Source organism: Hemitrygon akajei, chromosome 4 (assembly GCF_048418815.1).
Source record: "Hemitrygon akajei chromosome 4, sHemAka1.3, whole genome shotgun sequence".
Taxonomy (NCBI): Eukaryota; Metazoa; Chordata; class Chondrichthyes; order Myliobatiformes; family Dasyatidae; genus Hemitrygon; species Hemitrygon akajei.
The window spans coordinates 173,820,094-173,846,475 of record NC_133127.1 but is presented as its reverse complement, the minus strand read 5'-3'; the positions used below and the strand labels follow the sequence as shown (position 1 = coordinate 173,846,475).

The 26,382-nt window shown below is 43.2% G+C and overlaps 1 protein-coding gene across 1 annotated transcript in view; it reads right to left on the bottom strand.

Annotated features, from left to right (window-relative positions):
* The window catches only part of LOC140726959 (rho guanine nucleotide exchange factor 17-like), a 474,355-nt gene that overhangs the window by 30,951 nt on the left and 417,022 nt on the right, over positions 1 to 26,382 (bottom strand). The window contains 5 exon segments of the mRNA XM_073044006.1: positions 2,315 to 2,401; positions 10,480 to 10,726; positions 14,090 to 14,355; positions 15,778 to 15,971; positions 22,261 to 22,334. Coding sequence (XP_072900107.1) covers positions 2,315 to 2,401; positions 10,480 to 10,726; positions 14,090 to 14,355; positions 15,778 to 15,971; positions 22,261 to 22,334 — 868 coding nt within the window.

The following is a 26,382-nucleotide window of genomic DNA, read 5'->3' as shown; positions in this document are numbered from 1 at the left end:
TATGTGCACTTTCATAAAACATTTCCTTTGAACTTTGGAATGTGAGAGGAAAATGGACACCCCACTATCACGGTGAGAACGTAGACAGCTGCAGGAATTGAAATGGGTCGCTGGCGCTGTAATAGTGTTACACTAACCACTTCACTACCGTGCCACACTCATAAAATGTAAACGTGCATACCTCAAGCATACAACAGCTGAGGTCAGGATCGAGCCTGAGTCCCTGGAGCCGTGGCACAGTGAGTCGACCAGCTGAGCCACTGTGCCACCCCATAATCACCAGATCAGGTACCATCACTGACAGGATTCTGCATACTTAAGAGAACGAGTTAATTTCTCAGACCTTTCTGACAAAGCATCTTTGATCTACAATATGAACTCTGCTTCTCTTTCCACAAACACTGCTGACCTGCTGAGTACTTTCAGCATTCCTTTTGTTTTTATTTCAGATTTTCAGCATCTGCCATTTTCCGATCTTCTACTCAGATACATTGGTGGTGTAGAGGTTAAGTTACTGAACAAGCTGGTCTGAGTTATAGACTGTGATTCCAGTAACAAAAGTATGAATACTGAATGTCCAAATCAGTATGGAGAGGCTGTTTCCTATCGCAGGAGATTCTTGAACTTGAGGACACAGCCTCAGAATAAAAGGACGTCCCTTTAGAACAGAGATGAAGAGGAATTTCTTGAGCCAGGGAGTGGTGAATCTCTGGAATTCATTTCTACAGTGAGCTGTGGATGCCAAGTCATTGGGTATATTCAAAGCAGAGTTTGATAGCTTTTTGATTGGTAAGGGTGTCAAAGGTTATAAGGAGAAGGCAGGAGAATGGGGTTGAGAGGGATAATAAATCAGCCGTGATGAAATGGCAGAACAGATGGGCTGAATGGCCTAATTCTACTCCTGAGGCCTATGGTCTTATGGTTAAAATCCCACCACACTTTGGAGAATTTAAGATAGTAATTAAAAATAATCTGGAAATTGTAAAAATGTCTCTATCATAGTGTATTTTTGAAAAATTGACCTGGATCCTCTTTTACAGAAGAAAACTCAACAACTTTACCTGGACTGGATTAAGTGTAACTGCACATCCACCAAAATGGTTGCTTCCTAAATGTCTTCTCAGTTCAGAGGCAATTAGGAATGGCCAATTATAATATAGTCAACCAATATGTAACTGCATCAGTACATTGCCAGTGACATCTGGATCTTGTCAACGAATTAATTGTGACAAGTCAAATCAAAGTTCAAAGTGAATTTACTATCAAAGTACATGTATGTCACTATATGCAGGCAAAGACAGTAAACCAAGAAACACAATGAAAGGACACACCCAACAAACAAACAGACAAGCAACCAAAAGAGAAAGCAAACTGTACAAATACCAAAGGAAAAAAAAAGCAATAAATATTGAGAACATGAGATGAAGAGTCCTTGAAAGTGAGTCTATGGGTTGAGGGAACAGATCAGTGATGGGGCAAGTGAAGTTGAATGAAGTTATCCCCTTCGGTTCAAGAGCCTGATGGTTGAGGGGCAATCACTGTTCCTGAACCTGCTTGTATGCATTCTGAGGCTCTTGTACCTTCTTCCTGATGGCAGCAGTGAGAAGAGAGCATGTCCTGGGTGATGGGGTTCCCTGCTGATGGATGCTGCCTTTCTGCAACAGTAGATGTGCTCAGTGGTGGGGAGAGATTTACCCATGATGGAGTGTGCCATATCCACTATTTTTTGTGGCATTTTCTGTTAAAGGGCATATCAGACCATGATACAGCCAGTCAACATACTCTCCACCACACAGCTATAGAAAAGCTTGTCAAAGTTTTATTTGTCATGCTGAATCTTCACAAACTTCTAAGGAAGCAGAGGCGCTTGTATGAAATGGCACATATGCGCTGGGCCCAAGATCCTCTGAAATGATAACACCGACAAGTTTAAGGTTGCTGATCCTCTCCACCTCTGATCTCCTGATGATCACTGGCTTATGGACCTTCAGCTTCCTTCTCCTGAAGTCAATAATCATCTCCTTGGTCTTGCTTACATTGAGTGAGAGGTTGTTGTTGTGGCACCGTTCAGCCAGATTTTCAATCTCCACCCCCCCCCCCCCCCCCCCCCGTACGCTGATTTGTCACCACCTTTGATTTGGCCAGTGACAATGGTGTCATCAGCAAACTTAAATATGGCATTGGAGCCTCACAAAGCAACTAGTGCAGGGGGCTAAGCACACAGCCTTGTGGTGCTCCTGTGATGATGGAGCTTAATTAATTGACACAATAGTGTAGAATTAAAGAAAATGGGAAGAATTGTCTCTGCACTTACAGGATGCACATGACTGCGGCTGAATGCTGCATCTTCATGCTGTTCTTCCTATTACGGATGTTATCGGAAGACTGGTACACATGAATGCTGAAAGAGAAACGGGATTTCATCAGCACAGTGGCCAACATTAACAAGCCGATAGAAAGGTGCAGATAGTACACACAGCACTCCTAATTTATCCTGCACCCATTTGATGAATTAATAAAAAAAACACACACACACCCAGTACCATTCCTGCAACACCTCAGGATCAGAATCAGGTTTATTATTACTGACATATGTCATGAAATTTGTTTTTCTGGTAGCAGTACAGTTCAAGACATAAAGTATTACCTCCTCCCTGATGGCATGTCCCAGATGGTGAGGGTCTTTAGTGATGGATGCCACATCTCCTAAAGATGTTTTTTGAAAATGTTTTGAATACCTTTGAATGGCAACTATTTCACTATTTGCTATTAAACTCTCACAATCTAGAAGGTTTTCCCAGTTAAATTTATGGACCTTGAGTTGCCAGCCTATTGATACTGCTGTTTTTTCTAGACCAGGGTCCCCAACCTGCAGTCCATGGGCCCCTCGGTAAATGGTATGGGGTCTGTGCATAAAAAGAGATAGAGAACCCCTGTTCTAGACCAACTAGCTCTGGCAACTATTTCCTAAACGATATGTTGCTTATGAGCATTGTCACTTATTGTGGGAAGCCCATTCCCCTGCCTAATACAATTTGCATTGAGATTCAGGGGATGCATGCAATAATATCCCAATAAGTTGAGTCTATTTGAATTACATTCACATTATCCAGAAAAATAAAAGATAGCTACTTTTTCCAAGTTCCTGTCTGTTGATGCTTTGTAAGTTTTATGGGGAAAATTCCCTTTTCGGTGATAAGCCTATTAAAAATATGCTTAGTGGACCCCACTGTCCGAGCCATGCTCACTTCTCACTACAACCATTGAGCAGGAGGTCAAATACCACCAGGTTCAGGAAATTTGTAGTCTGCTGTGGTGTAGATCTGTGACATTGAAGACCGGTGATCCAGAACCTCGTAGTAGGTCCAGGTATAACCTATGGAAGGTAACTTTAAGGGGGAAAAGCAATTCCAGTTGAGGTCAGAGATGGAATCGGTTGCATGTCAGCTCCGGTAGAGTTTTCAGGCTATTACCTCCTACAAAGCAAAACTTAACATCATGAATGGCTGTGATGCTTCACTCCCAGATGAGCTCAATGCCTTTTATGCACACTTTGAAAGGGTGAGCCTTTGTAATGCATAAGGCCCTAATGGTGTACGTGCTGGGCTCTGAAAACCTGTGCCAACCAACTGGCAGGAGTGTTCAAAGACAGCTTCAATATCTCATTGATGCAGTTTGAAGTTCCCTCCTGCTTCAAAAGGGTGACAATCGTACCAGTGCCCAGGAAGAGCAGGGTGAGCTTTCTCAATGACTATCGTCCAGTGGCATTCACATCTACTGTGAGGTGCTCTGACAGGTTGGTCATGGGCAGGATCAACTCCTGCCAAAGCATGGAACTGGTTCTGCTGCGACTTGCCTATCACCACAACAGGTCTACAGTGGATGCTATCTCACCAGCTGTCCACTCAACCTTGGATCACCCGGACAACAGCAATATCTACCTCAGGCTGCTGTTCATTAACTACAGCTCAGAGTTCAAACCAATCATACCCTCAGTTACAGTTAACAAATTCCAAAGTCTGGCCCTCTGTACTCCCCCTGCGACTGGATCCTTGACTTCCTCACCAGGGGACTACAGTCTGTGCAGATCGGAAATAACATCTCCTCCTCACTGACAATCAACAGTGCACACCTCAAGGATGTGTGCTTAGCCCTCTGCTCTACTCTCTTTACACCCACGATTGTGTGGGTAGGCACAGCTCAAACGACATTGATAACTTTGCAGATGATACAACAATTGTTGGCAGAATTTCAGATGGTGACGAGCAGGCATGCAGGAGTGAGATAGATCAACTGGTTGAGTGGTGCCACAACAATAACTTTACACTCAGCATCAGTAAGACCAAGGAATTGATTGTGGACTTCAGGAAAGGGAAATCAAGAGAGCACATACCAGTCTTCATCGAGGGCCCAGCAGGGGAAAAGGTGAGTACATTCAAGTTCCTGTGTGTCAGCATCTCTGAAGGTCTATCCTGGGCCCAACACATTGATGCAATTACAAAAAAGACACAACAGCAACTATATTTAGGAGTTTCAGGAGAATTGGTATGTCACCAAAGACACTCTCAAATGTTTAAAGATGTACTGTGGAGAGCATTGTAACTGGTTACATGATCATCTGGTATGGAGCAACCACTGCACTGGATTGGAAAAAGCTGCAGAAAGTTGTAATTTCCACCAGCTCCATCATGGGACCTCACCTCCCCAGTATCAAGGACACCTTCAAAAGGTGATGCCTCAAAAAGGGAGCATCCATCATTAAGGGCCCTCTTCTTATTGCTACCATCAGGGAGGAGGTACAGGAACCTGAAGGCACACACTCAATGTTTCAGGAACAGCTTCTTCCCCTCTGAAAAGATTTCTGAATCGACAATAAACCCATGAACACTACCTCATTACTCTTTTCCTCTCTTTTTGCACTACCCAGAAAATTAAAAATTTTCTTTTTAATACAAGCTTCTCATTATAATTTCGTTTTTATTATTATGCATTACAATACACTGCTGGTGCAAAAACACATTCACGACATATGCCGATGGCATTAAACCTGATTCTGATTCAGTTATTACCCTTCAACCATCAGGTTCCTCAACCGGCATGGGTAACTTCACTCACCCCATCACTGAACCTACCCTTTGCAACTCACGTAACTCGACACTTTTAAATTTTACTATTTGTCTTCTTTTGTACATCGGATGTTTATCAGTCTTTGTTTATGCATGGTTTTTAATAAATTCTATTGTATTTCTATAGTATTATATTTTATTTTATTATATTCTTTTATATTTCTATTCTATTGTATTTCTTGCAAATGCCTGTAAGATAATGAATCTCAAGGTGATATATATTAATGTATACATACTTGGATAACAAAAAGTTCCTCTATTTCAAGCATATTGTGCTGTTGTAATTCTCTGTTTGACCACCAGGAGGCTCAGTGTATAATTCCACTTGAAAATAATTGTCTAGAAATTGATTTTGATAAATTTCCCCCCAAAAATATGAAATTTAAAGTCTGCTTTAATAGACCAGAGTAAAATATGTGTAAGTGGCAGAAGCTGCAGGAGCATCTGGATGGCATGATCAGAAATAATTACTGCAAGATGACAGGATCTCCTGTTGTTGGAAGGACATCTGAGATAGCTTTACTGATTAACTTGCTGAGATCTTGCCCGCCTATTTCTGGGCATAAGAGCCAGAAGATGAGAATTCCCATACAAATCTCCCAAGGTTGGCTGCTGAGATTTGCCAATAATTTCCTGACTGTGTTCGATTCACCACAGAGTTTAGTGCTGCTGTGCAAGTCTGCCACAACCTCTGTGACTAAAGTTGGGAAACTGAGCTGGAACAAAGATAGGGGCTCACTCACTTACATTGAAAGCAATGAACAAAAGATAACGCAAGACAATTAACCGCCTGTCAATTAACTTATTTGCATTAAAAGTAGTTTCCTGGGTTTTGAGAAGTTTCAATACATATTTAGAATTCATTAGTTGGTTGATAGTTTCTGAATATTTCTGAATGGAAGATACATCGTTTCCTGAATCAACTGCTGGTAAAGGCTTCGCCAGTAGTTAAGCTTTGGCCCTGACCATTTCGGATAACTGTGGCTTTGGCCGCGTCAACACTGTGGCTCTGGAGAAAGTAAGATGGTATTTCTTAGGTATGGTGAACTGCAAGTAAGGTTTGACCCAACATGTTTCACCAAAGTGAAGAAGGTGAGGATAAACTAAGGGGCCAAATTCCATCCGCTGAAAACATCATTTCTCCACAGTGATTCTGTGCTTGAATTTCCTCAGTCACTGTGAACACTTTAAACCACTTTTTATAATGTTGCTTACATTGTAAATACATGCTGGTATTTATGTATCTATGTACATTTTACACAGTTAGAGTTTACATACCTTAAACTCTAACTGTACTTATATATAATTATTTATTCTTTATGATTGTTGAATGTTGTTTTTTTTTGCTGCACGTCACCCTAACATTGAGGAGCGGAGAGCTAAACGGAGAGCACAGCGGACATCGGAATACAATTCCACGACGCCCTACACATGCAGCAACTGTGGCAGAGCCTGCCGTTCCAGGATCGGCCTCGATGGCCACAGTCGACGCTGCTCGACAAACCAGTGACCACCAGAGGCGCAGTACTCATGGTCGACCACGACCAACGGAGGCCAGACGCACACTAACATACCACAGCAAATTCCTAATACATGTAGATGTTTATGGCGAATAAAGTCGAACTTGATATGCCTCAATAAGAGCTAAACGGGTTGGTATTTTGACCACTTCTTTTCAAGTTATACGTCAATGATTTGGATGACAGAATTGGTGGCTTTTCAGCCAAGTTTGTAGATGATACAAAGATAGGTGGAGGGGCAGGTAGTGTTACGGCAGCAGGGAGTCTACAGAAGGACTTAGACAGGTTGGAAGAATGGCAAAGAAGTGGCAGATGGAATAAAGTCAAAGGAAGTGTATGATCAAGCACTTTGGTAGAAGGAATAAAGGCGTAGACTATTTTCTAAGCAGGGTGAGAATTTAGAAATCAGAGACCCAAACAGACTTGGGAGTCCGCGTGCAGGATTCGCTGAAAGTTAACTTGCAGACTGAGCAGGTGGTAAGGTAGGCAAATGTAATGTTAGCACTCATTTCGAAAGGACTAGAATACAAGAGCAAGGGTGTGATGCTGAGGCTCTATAAGGTATTGGTCAGACTGCAACTGGAGTATTGAGAGCAGTTTTGGGACCCTTACCTAAGAAAAGATGTGCTGGCATTGGAGAGGGTCCAGAGCAGCTTCATGAGAATGATTTCAGAAATGAACACGAGGAATGTTTGATGGCTCTGGTCTGATAACTCATTTGAAGTTAGAAGAACTGGGGAGAGCTGGGGGTATCTAATTGAAACCTATTGAATATTGAAAGGCCTAGATGGAGTGGATGTGAAGAGGATATTTCATGTAGTGGGAGAGTCTTGGACCAGAGGGCACAGAGGGCACACCAGAGAATAGAGGGTCATCCATTTGGAACAAAGATGAGGAGGAATTTCTTTGGCCAGAGGGTGGTGACTGTGGAATTCACTGCCATGGATGGCTGTGGAGGCCAAGTGATTGAGTATATTTAAAGCAAAGGTTGAGAGGGATAACAAATTAGACATGATGGAATGGCAGAGCAGAATCAATGGGTCTAATCTTACGTTGTTTTGGTCTAATACTCGAATATCATGTGACAGTATACACTTGAGTGTACACCCATACCACATTTTTGCCCCAAAAGTTGATATTCTTCCTGATATGAATCACATTAACTTGACAGCATTACACCACGTCCAGTCTAATAACGTCACCAAAACCCTTTAGATACAAATCGTATTTGTCAGTCTTTTTCCATTAATACGAACACAGCTACAATCTTTTTAAGCCTTTGCCAATTCTCAATATATTTTGTTTCAAACTATTTCTCTCCCTCTGGTAGAATTATCCTCATTATTAGAGAGGTATTGTTGTAGAAAGGAATCAGTCTGCTGATCATTTGTGGAATTAGCAACTGATTCTGTTGGATATTTAATATGTCATTTGGCTATTGTAGTCTAGTGCAGTGATAGACACAATAAATGAATGTGTCCTGGGAAAAATACCAGCACTATGGGGAAAGGCTGGATGCTTGTCATTACAAAGGCACATCCTTAGAAGGGCTAGCACTATCCCGATGGGCAAGGTGCTGATTAAGAATAAGAAAATCGGGGAATCCATTTCCATTTCCCAGTGTTCTCTTCCACTATTAAATCCAATCCCACGCAGATTCCTCCCTCTGTCAGGTCTAGTCCCAACTATACCGTAACTGGGAGCATCTCAGGGAGGGAGGTACTGGCTCGCCAGCAAGTGTAGCACGTACTTACACAATAACATCAAAGATTAAATAACATACAGGGATTACAAAACAAGGGCTGCATTCCCTGAAATATGGAATGTCATGGGGTGACCCGATCAACTGTTTAATATTAAGGATACTGTTTACTCTAATTCTACTGGTAGGGGGATATTGATTGCGGGAATTTTTTAAAATCAGAGCCAAGTCTTGCTGAAGAGAAGTTAAAGAGCTACGTGTATAGAGTGGATGAAGTTCGGAACTTTCTTCTGCATAAGAAATGGTTTATTTTCAATTTGAGATTTAGGGTACTAAGACACAATCCATATTCCTTTCAATGGCTCAGTAAGCTAAGGAGATAGAACATAGAATAGTACAGCACATTACAGACCCTTCGGCCCATAATGTTGTGCCAACCCTCAAACCCTGCCTCCCATATAACCCCCCACCTTAAATTCCTCCATATACCTGTCTAGTAGTCTTTTAAACTTCACTAGTGTATCTGCCTCCACCACTGACTCAGGCAGTGCATTCCACGTACCAACCACTCTCTGAGTGAAAAACCTTCCTCTAATATCCCCTTTGAACTTCCCACCCCTTACCTTAAAGCCACGTCCTCTTGTACTGAGCAGTGGTGCCCTGGGGAAGAGGCGTCGGCTGTCCACTCTATCTATTCCTCTTAATATCTTGTATACCTCTATCATGTCTCCTCTCATTCTCCTTCTCTCCAGAGAGTAAAGCCCTAGCTCCCTTAATCTCTGATCATAATCCATACTCTCTAAACCAGGCAGCATCCTGGTAAATCTCCTCTGTACCCTTTCCAATGCTTCCACATTCCACATAGATGAATGGCTCAATCCCACTCCCAAGTTCTCTTCCAGCATTGATTCAGCAACTGCTTTCATATCCTACAATGGAGTTCCTCTGTTCTCTATCACCTTGAGTGTTTTCTCTCCCGCTAAAATCTAGGCCCAGCTACCATAACTCATTAACACCAGTCCCTCTGTGATTTATGGCACTTGACTCCACACCCCCACTGCTCACAATTGCTTGGCCCCCATCTTCAGCTCCATTTCCCCCACTGCTCTTTGGTTCCCACATTCAGTTCCAGTCTTCTGTGCTCCTGCTGCTCACCAGTTGGTTGTAGGATAGTTAGGACTTGTCAAGTGATGGTACTCTGTGACAAATTGTTAAACTAAAAATAACCTGATGAAGGCCTTGGCCTGAAACATCAACTGCTTTTCCATAGATGCTGCCTGACCTGTTGAGTTCCTCCATCACATTGTGCGTGCTACTCTGGATTTCCAGCGTCTGCAAAATCTCTTGTGTTTAAGAATAACATTTTGTTCAGAACTTTGAGTGAGGGCTAAATCGCAGGGCTAATTTCCTTACATTTCTAGGAAACAATGTCATAGAATCAGCCATGGAAGCCCGAGGTGGAGATGTTTGCGAACTTCAAGTAAATATCACCACCAATTTCTCCTGGTCCAGGCACGTGGATACTGTGTCCAGGAAAGCTCAAAACAGTGCCTCTACTTCCTCAAAAGGCTAAGGAAATTATGCTACAGAAAGTATCCCACCTGCATGGATCGCAGGTCGCTACGGTCACCCAAACCTGCCTCCCCTCCACTTCCTGCTGCCTCAGGAAAGCAGCCAACATAATCAAAGATACCAGGCCCCCAAGACATTGCCTTTTGTCTCCCCTCCCATTGGGCTGAAGACACAATCGCATGAGATCACTCACCAGGCTCAAGCACAGAACAAACCTCTTATAAATTAAAAGATGAGCTTGTAGTCTTCCAAATCCCTCATGTATTTTACTTATCTACAGATATTACAATTTCTCTGTAACTGTGATATCATATTCCACATTCTGTTTTTTCCTTTTTACTCCCTTGATGTACTTACACACGAAGTGATCTGTCTGGATGGCCCACAAACAGATACATTTCACTGTTTCTCCATACATGTGACAATAATAAACCAGTTCCAATTCCAATTGCTTGTGGCGTTCCCAGTTAGTCCTAGCCTGAAATTTAATGGACTCCATTCCGTTTCCCTATCTTGACTTAACCACGACGGCTTTTCCAGGTGAATGACAATCACTTACCATCCATCTTCCGTTCCTAGCCACATTGAGCTTTGGTTGGCCTCAGGATCAACACTCAGCAGCTCCTCGAGACTCGCTCGGGTGAAGGAGCCTCGGCTGGAACGCCTCATGGCTCGCCCATCCATAGGACTGTCGCTGTTCCTCGTCTGGCAGATTGTGCTGGGGTTGGCAACAAAATCAGATTCCGCCTCCTCTTCTGAACTCGTCGTTTCTGTTGCAAAGTCCTTTGAGCTCAACATTTCCTCATCTGCAGAATAAAACCACATTATGAACTGAACGGCTGTGTTAAGGCAGGATGGGGTAGGGTGACTTGATGGATCAACATTTTCCCTTTTGGTCAGATATTAACTTTCCCCAATTCCCGCATCACAATAATGACACACTTCCAAAGCATTCAATCTAACAGAAAGTCAATCTTTGGCAGGAACTACTATATATTAATACATGTTGTTTCATGGTTTGTTAGTGGAACTAATCTTACCATGAAAAGTTATTCTGAATTTTTGTAACACCATCAAATGCTAGGGAGGCACAAGAGATGCAAATGCTGGAAGCTGGAGCAACAACAAACTGCTGGAGGAAGTCAATGGGTCATGCAGGATCTGTGGGAGGAAAGGGACCATCGATGTTCCAGGTCAAAACTGCAAATTTCATTTGTGGGAATCTCTATTCTTGATCAAAGTGTTCCAATATTGATCATCATTTCACCACTGATCAGATTTTTGCATTGTCTTTTCTCTTTTGGCTTCCTGAGGGTTCAACACACTGTAATCAATGAATTTAACGCCAGAATTGATCAGTGACCATGTTAACCAACCTACATTTGGAGTCATGAAGCCATAGAGCAATACTGCATGGATACAGGCCTTTCGACTCAACCAGGCCATGCCAACCAAGGTGCCCACTCAGCAAATTCCTGCATTCAGTCAATCTCTCCCTAGGTCCTGCCCCTCTAGTTACCTATCCAAGTGCTTCTTAAATGACACTATTGTACCTGCCTCATCCACTTTCTCTGGTAGCTCGTTCCATATACAGGTAGTCTCCGAGTTACGAACGTCCGACTTACGGACAACTCGTACTTACAAACCGAGGAAAGAGAACGCTGTCCGCCATTTTAAGTTGTTGCTGTTGACACTGTGTTGAGTGTTTAACTTTGTATTTGGCTTTAATTTTTCTTAGTAAGATTCACCCTGACCCCCCGTTCCGGTTGGCTGGTGGCGCAGTGAGATCGGCGCCGGGCTCGAGAACGGAGGTTCCCGAGTTCGATCCAGTGACAGACCGCTCCCGTGCCAGATTGATGTCGAGCTGGCAACTCAACCTTGCAAAAAAAACACTGCCACTTCCAGTTTAAATTCCCACGCGGAATATCGTGGAAGATCAAATATCCAAACCCAGCACAGCCCCCACTTGTCCCATCTAGCCTGTCTCAGTGCGGTGGTCCTTAGGTCCCAGCGGACCTCGGGACCCGCCACTCGCAGTGTTTCTATTCCATTGACAGGAAGCGATCGCGATTGAAAATAAAGTGGAAATAATAAAGCGTTTGGAAAGAAGTGAAACGCCATTGGTCACTGGAAAAGCGTTACGCTACAGTTGGTCAACAATCGGAACAATTTTAAAGGATAACGGATAAAGTGAGAATAATGGAGCATGTGAAAGGCCCTGCCCCGATGAAAGCTACAATTATTACTAAGCAACGCAGTGGTTTAATTATTGGAATACATACGTTTCTTAAGTGTTTTATATGCATAGAAAAATAAAAAATATACTATATACTAAGACAAATGTTTGACTAACTGACACTAAATAATACCGGATGTACTTGTTCCGACTTACGTACAAATCCGACTTAAAGACGGACTCAGGAACGGAACTCATATGTAACCAGGGGATGGCCTGTAGTTACCACCCTCTGTGAAAAAAAGTTGCCTCTCATCTCTTTTTAAATATTTTCCCCTCACCCTCAACCTCTGCTCTCTAGTATAGGTCTCCCCTACCTTGGGGAAAAGTCTGTCACCTTATCTATGCCTCTCATGATTGTAAACATTTCTATTTGATTGTGCTGCATTCTCCTACATTCCAAGGAATAAAGACCTACTCTGGACATTATCTCCTTCTAAATCAGGCCTTCTAGTCCTGTCAACATCCTCATACATCTGACACAAGTACAGAGTAGATATTTCCTTTCTTAGACCGGACAGAGATAGATGCATCACTATCACCACAGCCTCCCTTCACTGTAGAGGGTAGCGGGAAACACCTTCAATTTAAGGCCGCATGTCATTAGTTAGGACAATACTGAGGAGAAGTGTGAGTGAACCAGACATTGACAACTGTGTCAGGAAACAATCCGCTGGTGAAACTCAGCATGTCAAGTAGCATCTGTGAGGCGAAAGGAACTGTCTAGGTTTCAGGTTGAAATCCTGCATCAAGGAGTGTCAATTCCTCCCACCCCCACCGACAGATGTTGCTCACTGAGTTCCTCCAGTAGATGATTTGTTTCTCCAGATTCCAGCACCTCAAAGCTCAATTTTATTTGCATCTATGTTTACAAGCATTAAGAACTTGCTGTGGTGTGTTGGCGCAACACACAACAACAAAAAATTCAACAATTATAAAGGATAATGAATATTATGTAAGTGTAATGCCCTGGTAAAGATTCACTGCTAATGTTGTAGGGCATTTCATGTAATGGTTTTCTGTAGAAGCAGTGTGTTCCGCTGGTAGCGTTTGGGTTACCGTTAGAGTTAAGGGGTGTTTAGGAATGCTGTGTTATCCAATCAGGAGGGTGGAACTGGGAGAAGGTTCTAGACAATGCTGTGGGAGAGGTTTTGTGACGGGCACTGAGGTGGGTCAAGCTCTTTTTCGGCATTAGATGGAGAGAAGAAGCTCAAGAGAACCTGCTGTAGGATTTGATTTGGCGGGAATGTGCGATCTGATGGAGCCCAAGAGGGGGAATTCTACCGAAGACTGGTGAACAGGAGTTGGTGCCGTGAGTACATCAGACACATCAGCTTTTGTAAGATTTGAGCTCCAACCTGTACACATTTTGATTGTTTAATTATAATGGGCCTATTTTGTTTTTTTCTTTAATAACTCTTTGGTTAAATTAACATTCATAAATATACTTCCTTTATAATTGTATGCAGTATACGATCTGTTATTTCTGGCCGACGGGCGATTGCACGGGACAGTAAATCACTCGATATTCACACAAACTGAGTTTTGGGTGGGCAAGATATCCTACCTTCATGGGTTTGGCGGGACCAAGTTATATCTACCTCAGACAGACAGAGTCTGAGAAAGGTGGTTTGCTCAACACTAAGTCTGTTAGCAAGAGGCTAATGAGCCGCATCTCTAGAGATGCCCAGTAAAAAGGGGTTTCATAAGAAACCATATTGAAGGTTAAATGCAGAAATGGAATAAAATGTGCATAAATACCAGCATGTATTTACGATGTAAACAGCATTATAAAAACTCGGCTGTCTCCATTGACCATTGTATCATCCCAATTAAAAGGTCAGAGTTAGAAAGAACCCAACAAGCAAAAAGTAATGGAGAGCGGCAAGACATAAAGGTAACAGGAAATGAGAACGTTTGAAACTCTACTCACTTCCTGTACTTGAGGAGATGGTAGATCTGCTGGCCTGACTCCTCAGTGTGCCTGAGGGGCTTGGGGAGGACTCGTCATCTTCAGTGTCGTCACTGTCAAACGGGTTCAGGCTTCTATTTCCACTCTCTGTCAGCTCCCCCAGTAACTGAGCGGAGTTTGAGATGGAGATCAGGAGAGGTTGCTGGGATGCGTTCTCCTCCACGGCCACCGCTGCCGTTCGATGTGGATGTAAACAGGAAGGGCTCAGAAGCAATTCTGACCTCTCTCTGAGAAGGTAAAGAGCAGAGGGGGAGAAGAATCACCACTCGTTCTCTCTGTATTGATCTACAAGATGGAGACTTTTAGTGCAAGTTGCCACAGATTATTGACCCAAAATACATTGGTATCTCAAGAACTTTGTAAACATCACATGCACATTTGGAGCAGAGTGACTTAAACTTATTAAGGAGACCACGTAACTGCAGGAAATCTGAGATCTTATCAATATTCAAAGAAAAACAGGCACAGTGCCTCAGGAAGAGTGATCTAGGATTTGAATGCCCATTTTCCTCTATAGCTAGAGTCAATGATATGCTAACCTACTCCAGACCTATGGCAGAAAATAGGTCCTTTGAACAGTTTTGACTCAAAAATCAATGATAGGTTTAACTACAGGACAACATCGCTTTCTATGACAGCACACACAAAATGCCAGAGAAGCTCAGGAGGTCAACAGAAACGAGTAAACAATTGACATTTTGGAGAGGAGAGTGGACCATAGGAGAAAGGGAAGGAGGAGGAGACCTAGGGGGAAGTAATAGGGAGATGAGAAGTGAAATGTCAAAGTGGGAAATGGGGGGGGGGGGGGGGGGGGAAGGTAAATTTGGTCACCGGAAGGAGACATTGATATTCATCCCATCAGGTTGGAGGATACCCAGACGGAATATAAGGCAATGCTCCTCCGCCCAGAGGCCATGGATCGACACGTCGGAACAGGAACGGGAATGGGAATTAAAATACTTGCTCTTCGGGAAGTCCCGCTTGTGGCAGATAGTGCGGAAGTGCTCAACAATGCGGTCCCCCAATTTAGGACAGGTCTCTCCAATGTAGAGGAGGCCGCACTGGGATCACTTTCTATGAATTGCTATTAATGCTGCAGAAAGTATACTTGGCCCATAATAAGCAATTTAACAAGCAAATTCCTGACATTTATGGGCAGTTAACAACCTTTTAACAAGATGTTTTCTCTATACCATGTTTATGCATGGGTACACTTTATGAAGAGAAGGAACAGGAACTACTTTTTAGAAAGAATATACTTCTAATATAATTTTCAATATAAATTAAGAAATTACATTGAGTTTTCAAGAAGCAAATATGCAGGGTGTGTTTTTTTTTTAAATTTTGAAGAAAATAGACATAGATTGGAGATAGCAAACCACTCAGAAGATGTTTGTAAACCAGAGTACTAATGACAATAAACCCTTTAGGGCATATTCAATTTTCCAGTCCTGTGTAACATTCCATGCTTGAGAGCCAATATATCTTTCATTGGAGTGTTTTACAAGCTTGGCCTACTTGCAGAATAGTGGGAAGTAAGGTTTGCTTGTTGGGGTCAGAAACAATCGATCTGTGGCAATACACTTGGTTTAATTCCATACCAGTTGTAGTTTAATGTGGATTAAAGGGTAATATGCATAAATGCCCACCTGGAGGTGCCACTAAGACCTGGCACTGAGGCAATGCAGATGATCCTTGCTGAACAGACTGCGATGCAGGCTTCCACCGTGGGCACTGGTTTGATGCTGAGCAGGCAGACCTGCCCGACGTACCCGTCGCTGTTACAGACCCAGACTTCGTGGCCATTATCCGGCCCACCATAGCTAGGAGACGCACAGGAGAACTGAAAGCAGCACAATAATGTCGGTCAGTGTTTCACCATATGGGTTGTCAAACTCTTGGCCATTAAACAAAGGATTTCCTACAGAATTGCCGAAACATCAATCAGAAAGTTTATCGTTCTGACAGAAATGTCTGCTTACACTGGCACTTCCTTCACCTAACAATTTCCCCATTAACCAACTGCAGCGAACGAACTTACTCTATGGATAAACCTAACAGACCACGAGTAATTCTGTTCTCCAAGGGAGTTGAGGGGAGTGTACAAAGGAAGAAGTTGCAGGATTACAAGATGGGAGGGAACGGAATTGACAACAGGCTGTAAGTCACACGGGAGCTCCATCAGTGGATGGTTTCAGTTCAGCTGTTTACACCGGATATGCTTCAGAGATGATGGCAGGAGGGTGTTAGCAGTCATGGGGTAGAATACTTATTTCTTTGCCAAACAATCGTACACCAATGACTTAGCAACATAAGGAAGAGCAACCGCGAAGGTAATGATAAATCTACAGACTCTGCTCCTCACGGAATGGAAACGGTTAGGTCTCGTAACAATCGCAGAGGCTCCTCTTCCGTTCCGCCCAGCAGACCAGTGACCCTTTACGTCAAGATATTCATTCTGAACATACTACCTGTTCTTCTATATTTCTGCCACATTTCCTGATATTCTGATACATAGATAGATACTTTATTGATCCCAAAGGTCACAGTAACATTACAAATGCACAGATATACAAATATTAGATAAGAAGTAAGAAAGAATAAAAAATAAGTTATCTCAAACAGTCTAACAGGAGGCGGGGTCATCACTTCCCTGGCTTTCGGTTGACTCATTATAGAGCCTTTTGGCTGAAGGTAAGAATGACCTCATATAGCGCTCTTTGGAGCAGTGCAGTTGTCTTAGCCTGTTACTGAAAGTGCTCCTCTGTTCAGCCAAAGTGGCATGCAGAGGATGAGAAACATTGTGCAGAATTGCCAGGATTTTCCGGTGGGTCCTTTGTCCACTACAGCCTCCAGTGTGTCCAGTTTGACTCCTATAACAGAGCCAAACTTTCTAATCAGTTGATTGAGCCAGCCGGCATCACCCATTGCCCCAGCGCACCGCCGCATAGAAGATTGTCCTGGTGACAACAGACTGGTAGAACATGTGAAGGAGAGGCCTGCATACTCCAAAGGACCTCAGTCTCCTCTGAAGTAGAGGCGACTCTGGCCCTTCTTGTACACAGCCTCTGTGTTGGTGCTCCACTCAAGTATGTCATCCACATGCAACCCCAGGTACTTGTAGGTCCTCATGACATCATCTTAAAATACTAACCAAATGAAACTCATCTACTCTAGAGGCAATATTGCTTGAGGTATTGTCAGCAACTGTAGACTAACTGCACCTTTTAATGTACCAACTAGTTTGTAGCTGTGTAATACCCTGCAATGGAATTTTAGTATTTGCGTATTTTCCAACCTGGAGAAGTGTGAAGTGATTCACTTTGGAAGGTCAGATTTGAAGGCAGAGTACAGGGTTAACGGTAGGGTTCTTAGCAGTGTGGAGGAAACAGAGGGATCTGGAGGCCCACGCCCATAGACCCCTCAAAGTTGATGTGCAAGTTCATAGGATTGTTTAAAAGGCATGTGGTGTGTTGGCCTTCTTGAGTCAGGAGGCTGAGTTCAAATAGCCAAGAGCCACTCTAAAAAACCCTGATTAGCCCACACCTGGAATATTATATTCAGCTCTGTCACCTCATTACAGAAAGGATGCGGAAGCTTTAGAGAGGGTGCAGAGGAAATTTACCAGTATGTTGCCCGGATTAGACAGCATGTCTTATGAGGATAGGTTGATGAAGCTAGGGCTTTTCTCTTTGGATTGAAGGAAGATGAGAGGTGAGGATACACAAGATGATAAGACACACAGATCACCTGGATATCCAGTGACTTTTTCCCAGGGCAGAAATGACCAATTTGAGGGGGCATAATTTTAAGATGATTGGAGGAGAATCTGGGGGGGTGTTGTTAGATGTAAGTTTTTATACACAGAGGTGAGAACATGGAACCTACCTCCAGGGGTGGTGGTAGAAGCAGATACATTAGGGCATTTAAGAAGCTCTTACATCAGCACATAGTTGATAGAAAAATAAAGGGCTATGTATGAGGGAAGGATTAGATAGATTTTGGAGTAGGTTAAAAGGCTGAAGGGACTGTACTGTGTTAGAATGCTTTAGGTTCTATGTGTGTTTTGTAAAATCTGAGAGTCTTGCATAAGCACTTCTCAATTAATAACATTCACGCTTTCTATTCAAGTGCAGAATGACTACCATATGCCTCAAAGGATTACAGCATCATCTGTTTAACCAAAATGTTCAGGCTCGAACATTAGCAAATACTAAGGATTTTGAACTTCTTTGCAAAACCCTTTAAAGCTCTCAGAAGCAGTGAGACCTCTCTCTAGTGGGTTCAGTGATACTCTGCTAATACGACCCGGACAATCTTTCAGGCTTTGCTCATTTCTGTCAGATGCACTGCCCGATTCCAACTATGACATCAGCGTACACAGTCACCCTCTTTCATCATTGTGTGATGCAGACAGCTTGCCAAAGCCACGAGCCAAACTGCTGCAGGAGTGAGGTTTAACTTTATTACTTTCTTTTCATCTGAAGAAAGATCAAATTTGGCATGGATTGCCTTGAGGTCAGACAGTTGAGGGTGATCCAACTGAAGCTTTTTGTGGAGTAGATTAATTCCACAGAGGGGGGATTCCTGAACAGGCTAAGAACTACAGACTAACTACAAACTACAGGAAAATGAAATAAGATTTTTCTTATGCAAGGCCTGTAGAAGACAGAATCTAATGGCTGAAAATGGCTTCACACTCACCAAACTAGAGGCTAAATTACTGTGCCTATGACAACAACCTTGAATTTTGACTCCGACTGGAAAACTAGCATGGGCAAATTGACATAGAGGGTGGCGTGGTAGTATATGTGATTAGACTAAATGCTTTACCATCCAGTGATGGCTAATCAAGGTTCAATTCCCACCACAGTCTGTAAGGAGCTTATATTTTCTGCATGGGTTTTCACTACACGCTCCGTTTTCCTCGCACATTCCAAAGACGTACAGATTAGGATTAGTAAATTGTGGACACGCTACATTGGCATCAGAAATGTAGTGACAATCAGGAGCTGCCCCAGAACAATCCTCACTGATTTGGTTTGACATAAACAACGCATTCTACTGTATGTTTTGATGTACATGTGACAAATAAAGCTAATCTTTATCTTTAGAGGCACAAGTTCAAATTCCAGATGTGGAAAATAAACTCCACTAATGAATAAATGTTCCCTGCTCTGTAGTACTGTGCAAAAGTCTTGGGCACATTTATATAGTAGAGTGCCTAAGAATTTTGCACAGTACTGTATTTGTGAATGTGGAGCAGAGAGTGAGATTGTAAATCCTTTGGGAGCAAAGGATTTTGGGAATGGCGTGGGATGTGGGGATGGGTGTGGGACAGGTGGCAGAGAAGGAGTGCCGGGGCGGGAACAGCCACACCTAGACCAGACGCATCAGGCAAGGTCATTTGGTTCCAAACAATTAGCTTATTGATCATTTCAGAATGTCTCTCTGCTGCTTCCTACACCCTTTTCCCAACCATGATTCCCCTGTCACTGCAACAAATACTTTGTGGAGTTAGCATCACCTGAATCCTGAAGGGAAAAGCATTGGGTCTGCCGTTGGAGGACAGGGGAACCAAGAGGAAGGAACATCCTTCACAATCTCGACCACAGCAACTCCTGGGAATTGAAAATATTTTGTTTCTTCTTCATTGTTGCTAGGTCTGAATCCTAGAACTCTCTGCAAGCAGCACTGCGGATTATGTGAAATAATTCATTAATTTGCAAGAATTATGTTACATAACACTCAGCACAGAGTGTGGTGGTTCAAAAAGGGAGCTCACCTCTACCGTCTAAGGATAATTGGGGATAGACAATAAACTCTGGCTTTTCTAGTGACGTCTTCACACTTTGTATGAATGAAATAAGGTACCCATACCATAGCCCTGGACTACTCAGCCAATCACATCTGCCATCTCTTTGCACCAATCCCCCACCTTCCTCATCAAGTGAACCTCAAGTTTTTAAAATTGGAATTGGCGGTAAAATCCAGACTGATCCTCCTTGCATCCAGGTTTCATGCACTCTCCTGCAAGTGTCACTTTATATTGATCTGACGTACGCTCCCACTTCCTCTGCCCAATTCAGAGTGCAACTGAAACTGAAGCCCAGGTTCCTACCTTGGCTAAGCCCAAATTAGGCCCAAATTAATTCATCCACTGCAGAATAGTCTGAACCTTCTTGGTCACACCAGACAACCATTTTACTTCACGTACAATGGGACTATTATTATAATTTCTAATTGGATAATCAGCTGAAATATTAATCTTGGCTGAGTGCCTGACACATTCCGAGCTAATCTGGAGTAGGAATGTAATTGGAACCCACGAGTGACAGCACAAAATCCTCATTGCACCTGGCAGGTCAAGGGCAACAAGTGCACAAGGAATCCGTCACCTTAAAGCCATTCTCCCTGTCACACACCTTTTGTAATATGGAAGTATACAGGCATTCCCTCACCACGTATTCTGGAACTCCCTATCCCACAGCATTATGAGAGTGTGTACAGCACACAGAGTGCAGGGCTTCAAGAACTACCATGATCTGCTCAGGGGCAACCAGGACTTGGTAATAAATGCCAAAATCCCATGACTAAATAAAATATGCTGCTGTCAATTCTGTCAATCAATGGGCAATGATGGCTTCATTTATCTATTGCTCTCTTTGCATGTCATTATTGCTACCAATTCCCATATTCAGGACGATCCTTACTTAGAGAGTAAGATGGTTTCCCAGCATGACCTCATCTTCCTACACTGTCTTACAAAGATGCCATCCTGGGTTTGTAAATTCACACGGACCACGGTCAACATGAGCCCTGTCAACTTGCTACGGACCGCTAAATGAAAATTAAAAACTACCTTCATGGCCAAGACAAAATGAGGCATAAACACAGGGCTCACCAACAACAAGAAATACAATGTTAGCAACCCCGTCAGGCAGCGGAGACATCCACATAAACAATGTGACCCCATCCCATTTTAACTTGTACGTGTCCACTCTCATCACATCATCTGCACCCATTCTGCAAGCTTTTGCTGGGACAACTAAGCACGTGGCACCGGTCAGAATCCTGGTAGACTCACAGGCAGGTCTGGAAGGGTAAGCTTTCAAATCATTATTTGCTTTACATTCTCAGAGAGAGCCTATGAACTATCAGTCTACCTCTTATATTCTGGCAAGGGATTCCATACAATGTCCCTCACTAGAGATATACCAGTCATAACCACACATTTACACTAACCCTACATTCGCTCCGATGTTTTATTCTCCCTGCGCACTTGTAATGCGACAGTGACACTGTAATTTCCTTTGGGATAATAGACAATAGGTGCAGGAGTAGGCCATTCGGCCCTTTGAGCCATTCACTGTGATTGATATTATCTATCTAAATTATCAGATTCTACCACTCCCTATACACTGGGGGCAGTTTACACCAGCTAATAAACCTACCAACCTTCACATCTCCTGGACGTGGGAGGAAGGTGGAGTGCCGGACGGCCAGAAGATTCAGACAGCACCCGGGCTCAGGGCTGAACCTGGGTCCCCGATGCCAAGAAGCAGCTGATCTACCATCCGAGTCACCATACTGCCCATTCTTCAGTATAATGCCACAGTAGATGTTTTCCAGCACAATAAGTCACTATCAGGCTAGAAGATGCTGTCTATGAGGTAATAACCGCCTGGAATAGAAGGCACGTTGTACGTGGATAGACTGAATAAGCTAGGTCTTTTCTCTTTGGATCAAAGGAGGAAAAGAGATGATTTGATAGAAGTGGACGTGTTCTTTTTTTACACAGAGAGTGATGGGAGTGTGGAATGCCACTGCCAGGAGTGGTAGTAGAGGCAGATACTTTAGGGGCATTTAAGAAACTCTTAGATAGGCACAAGGATGATAGACAACTGGAGCGCTACGTAGGAGAGAAGAGTTGGATTGATCTTAGAGTAGGTTAAAAGGTCGGCACTACATCTAGGCCAAAGGCCCGTACTGTGCTGCAAATGTTCTCTGTTCTGTAACACATGCCACCAAATTGGTTGTATCAAATTCCGGTTTCTGCTTAGTTTAAAGGAAGGATTAAATATAGAAATGAATGAAGTTAATTTATTTACTTCAAGTCTCAGACAAACTACCTGCATTCCACTCCGTGTCTTCATGATGGGAATGGCCTTCAGGAACTCGGGATCCCAGTGATCTTTGTTCAAAGCTGTAAAGATAAATGGACAAAACATGCCTAAAGCTGTGCAAAACCAAGGCTGATCACCCAGTTAACGAGATGTTCTCCCCATCTATAACCGCATTTATAGTGGACTGAAGAAGCACCTGGAAGAAACCAGTGAGGCACATGTCTCTATTCATGGGCGAACTGTATAGCCAGGACAGAAAGTCAGTATAGGAAAGGGCAGGAATGATCGAAGAGAACCGCCATATGATGTCAGGTGAACAGATCAGGTTGGCAGCATTTCACTACAGGTTGATGAAAAATATTTTAAAAAAATACCACAATAATGTATCCAAAATATTTTTGTGGTTGAGATTATTTGCGCCTAAGCAGTTTGATTATAGTAGTGGTCGCCAACCCATCAATCACGATTGACCGGTCGATCTTTGAGACTTTCCCAGTAGATCCTGAAAAAAATGAAAAATAAATACACAAATACTGTTGAGAGATTGTTTCTGGGTTGCGGGGTTTTACTTCCGTTCTTTCTGCCCAGTGTGCATGCGTGTGGTTTCCCTGCCATGCACTACACAGTGTACTTCAGTGGACCCCAACCACCGGGCTGCGGGGAAACGACATTGTGGTGACTTCTACTTTACAAAAAGACAATTTGATGGCCAAAAGAGCATCTTTATCTGGGACGGCAAATGTTATTTACAATACGGAGGCTTCCAGGTACCTCGTGCGGCATGGGTGGAGGAACTATATACAATGCATACTGGGAGTAAAAAGAGCGGAAGTAAAAACCCCGCCAACCCCAGATCCCGCCTCTTGCTACCAACAGCTTCCCGATTAGTATTAACTTACTTTTAATGATACTCACATTACAACAGATATGATTTGTCGATATGAAAATATATGAGTCAGCTGCATCTTTTCTCATTCCCTGTCACGCCCACTGTTGAACTTGAACGCACACGAGGTCATCAGTCGCCTAGATGCAGTGATACCCCAGCGCCAGGGATCACTGGTTGGCCTCGGGTAACCGGCCGCCTCGCATGGCTGGCGAGAAGTGCTGTTGCTACTGGCCTGGAGCGTGGACAGATGGGTACCGTCTCTAAACCTGTTTAGCACACCAAATGTTCGTGGGGAACCCGGTGCTAAAATATTCGCAGATGACCTAATTTGGGCTCAGGGTTTCGTAAGTAGCAGAGCAGCTATCTCGCTGCGATCTACTGAAAGTCATCCCTCGAGCCAAACTTTTGTCAGCCGATAGATCCTACAATGGGGGCGGGCGGTGTCCTGTCGCACTCCTCGCTGGATCGGTCGCTCTCTCTGGACTGCCACCGCCGCAGCCCCGGCACGGAGACCTCCGGCCCTTACCTTGTCCTCTCACCCCACCCACAACCAGCCGCACCTGGCCAAAGCGTCTGGCGGCGGGCGGGCGGGAGGCTGTCTAATGAGGCAACGGAGCACTCAAAACTGCTTCAGTACCTTGAGTCCAAGCATCCTGCACTTAAGACAAACCCACTGAGTTTTTTCAGCGGAAAAATCGTGAGCAAGCGGGACAGAAGCTAACTGCTGAGAGTCACGTAAACTAAATTGCGGAATAGACTGGATATAAGGAACCTGCTTTGAGTATCGCTGTGTTGCGGTCGTGTTTAACACCGCCCCACCCCCCCACCGTCAGCTGGTCCGCAAGAATATTGTCAATATTAAACCAGTCCGCGGTGGAAAAAAGGGTGGTGACCCCCGGTGTACGTACATTACTTCTACTTCCGGGTTGTGGGGTTTTACTTCTGGTCTTTTCTGCCCGGTGCGCATGCGTGTGACTAACCGATTTGGTCGATCTTGCCTTTCACTAAGGCCGAGGTAGGGGATCTTGGGCTTAAAAAGGTTGGTGACCACTAGATTATAGCAACCTTGCACCATAGCAATATCCTGACATGCTTTACTAAGATCCTATGCACAACACATTGCTCTTTCATTTGGATCCCACTAATGCAAAGATGGAGCAAGACCTGGGTTTCATGGGGCTGAACAACTCCCTTCAAGATTAGAAAAGGAATATAAAATTGCCCCAGATTCATTTATTGATTAGATTCATTAATTTTAAGCCAACAGCTCCCCTTTAAGCCACAGAAAAAGAATATAAAATCACCCCGGGCTCATTTATTAGTGAGATTTCATAAATTATATTGTATTCCCTTACTTTCCTATAAATGCCTGTGAGGAGATGAATCTCAACGTAGTATACAGTGACATATATGTACTTCGATAATAAAGTTACTTTGAACATTAAAGTTTGAGATTCATTAATTTTAAGTCAATTTAGGGAGATGAAAGTGTAATTAGAATGAAAGATGATCATCTTTCATTCTAATTACACCTTCATCTCCCTATATATATATTTATCAGATCAAGAAACATTTCCCTATATGTATATATATATATATACACACACACACACACACACACACACACACACATCCATACACACTTTCACACACACACAAGATCAAAAAATTTCTCAACAGCAGTCAGGCTAACTGCTCGAGGAAGAGAAACGTATGCTTCACTTTTCTATGAGGCTTACAGCATACGTAAAACAGTTCATCCAGTTTGAAAAAGAATATGCTGGAAGTGCTCAGCAGTTCTTTGACCTGAAGCATTAAGCTTGCTTTGCCTTCTACCACTGCTGTTCAACCTGCCTTACGTTTCCAGCATTTTCTGCTTTTATTTCAGATTCCCAGCATCAGCGGAGTTTTAGATTTTCAACAACATTCCATAGGAGTTCTGCACGTTAAAAGGGAAAACATGCACTCAGTGCCTCTTTGATAGCTACCTCTTGTGCCTAATGAAGTGGGCACTGAGTGTATGTTCATGGCCTTCTGCGACTGTAGCCCATCCACTTCAAGGTTTCAACGTGTTGTGCATTCAGAAACTCTCTTCTGCATACCACTGTTGTAACACATGGTTAATTGAGTTACTGTCACCTTCCTGTCAGCTTGAAACAGTCTGGCCATTCCTCTCTGACATCTCGGATCAACAAGGCATTTTTGCCCACAGAACTGACACACACTGGATTTTACTTTTTGTTTTTTGCACTATTCTTTGTAAACTCTAGAGATCACTGTATGTGAAAATTCCAGAGACCAGCACTTTCTGAGATACTCAAACCACCCCATCTGGCACCAACTATCATTTCACAGTCGAAGTCACTTAGTCAAATTTCTTCCCCATTCTGATGTTTGCTCCAAACAACAACTGAACCTCTGCATGCTTTTATACATTGAGTTGCTGATTAGATAATTGCATTAATGAACTAGTGTACAAAAGTGGCCACTGAAATGGAATTGGCACCTTTTATAACATCAAAACAAAACTATAATACATTTTAACAAAAGTAGCAGGCAGGCATTGATACCAATATATTTTTCTTGTTCCACAGGATCCAAATTCACCTCTTTATAGGAAGGATGTGGAAGCTTTAGATATGGTGCAGAGGAGATTTACCAGGATGCTGCCTGGATTAGAGGGTATGTCTTATGAAGATAGATTGAGCAAGTTGGGGTTTTTCTCTTTGGAGCAAAGGAGGATGAGAGGTGACTTGACAGGGGTGTAGAAGATGATAAGAGGACAGCCAGAGATCTTTTCCCAGGGTGGAAGTGGCTAATGCAAGAGGGCATAATTTTAAGGCAATGGAAGGAAAGTATCGGGGAGATGCCAGAGGTAGGTACTGGTGGAAGCGTGGAATGCCCTGCTAGGGGTGGAAGTGGAGGCAAATACATTAGGGACATTTAGGAAAGTCTAGGTTAGGCACATGGATGAAAGTAAAATGGTTATATAGGAGGGGTTATATCGATCTTAGAGTAGGTTAAAAGGCTGGCACAGCATTGTGGGCCGAAGGGCCTGAACTGTGTTGTAATGTTCTGTGTTCTACGTTCTAAATTGTAGTTGGACCACATTCCAGTATTATGCATTCTAAAGGATTATAAGGAAGTGATTCAGCCAATCTTTGCCTTTTCACTTTTTAAGATCTAATACTGGCTGTTTGCAAAAAAGTAATTCTTTAGACGTTACATGAAGAAAGAAT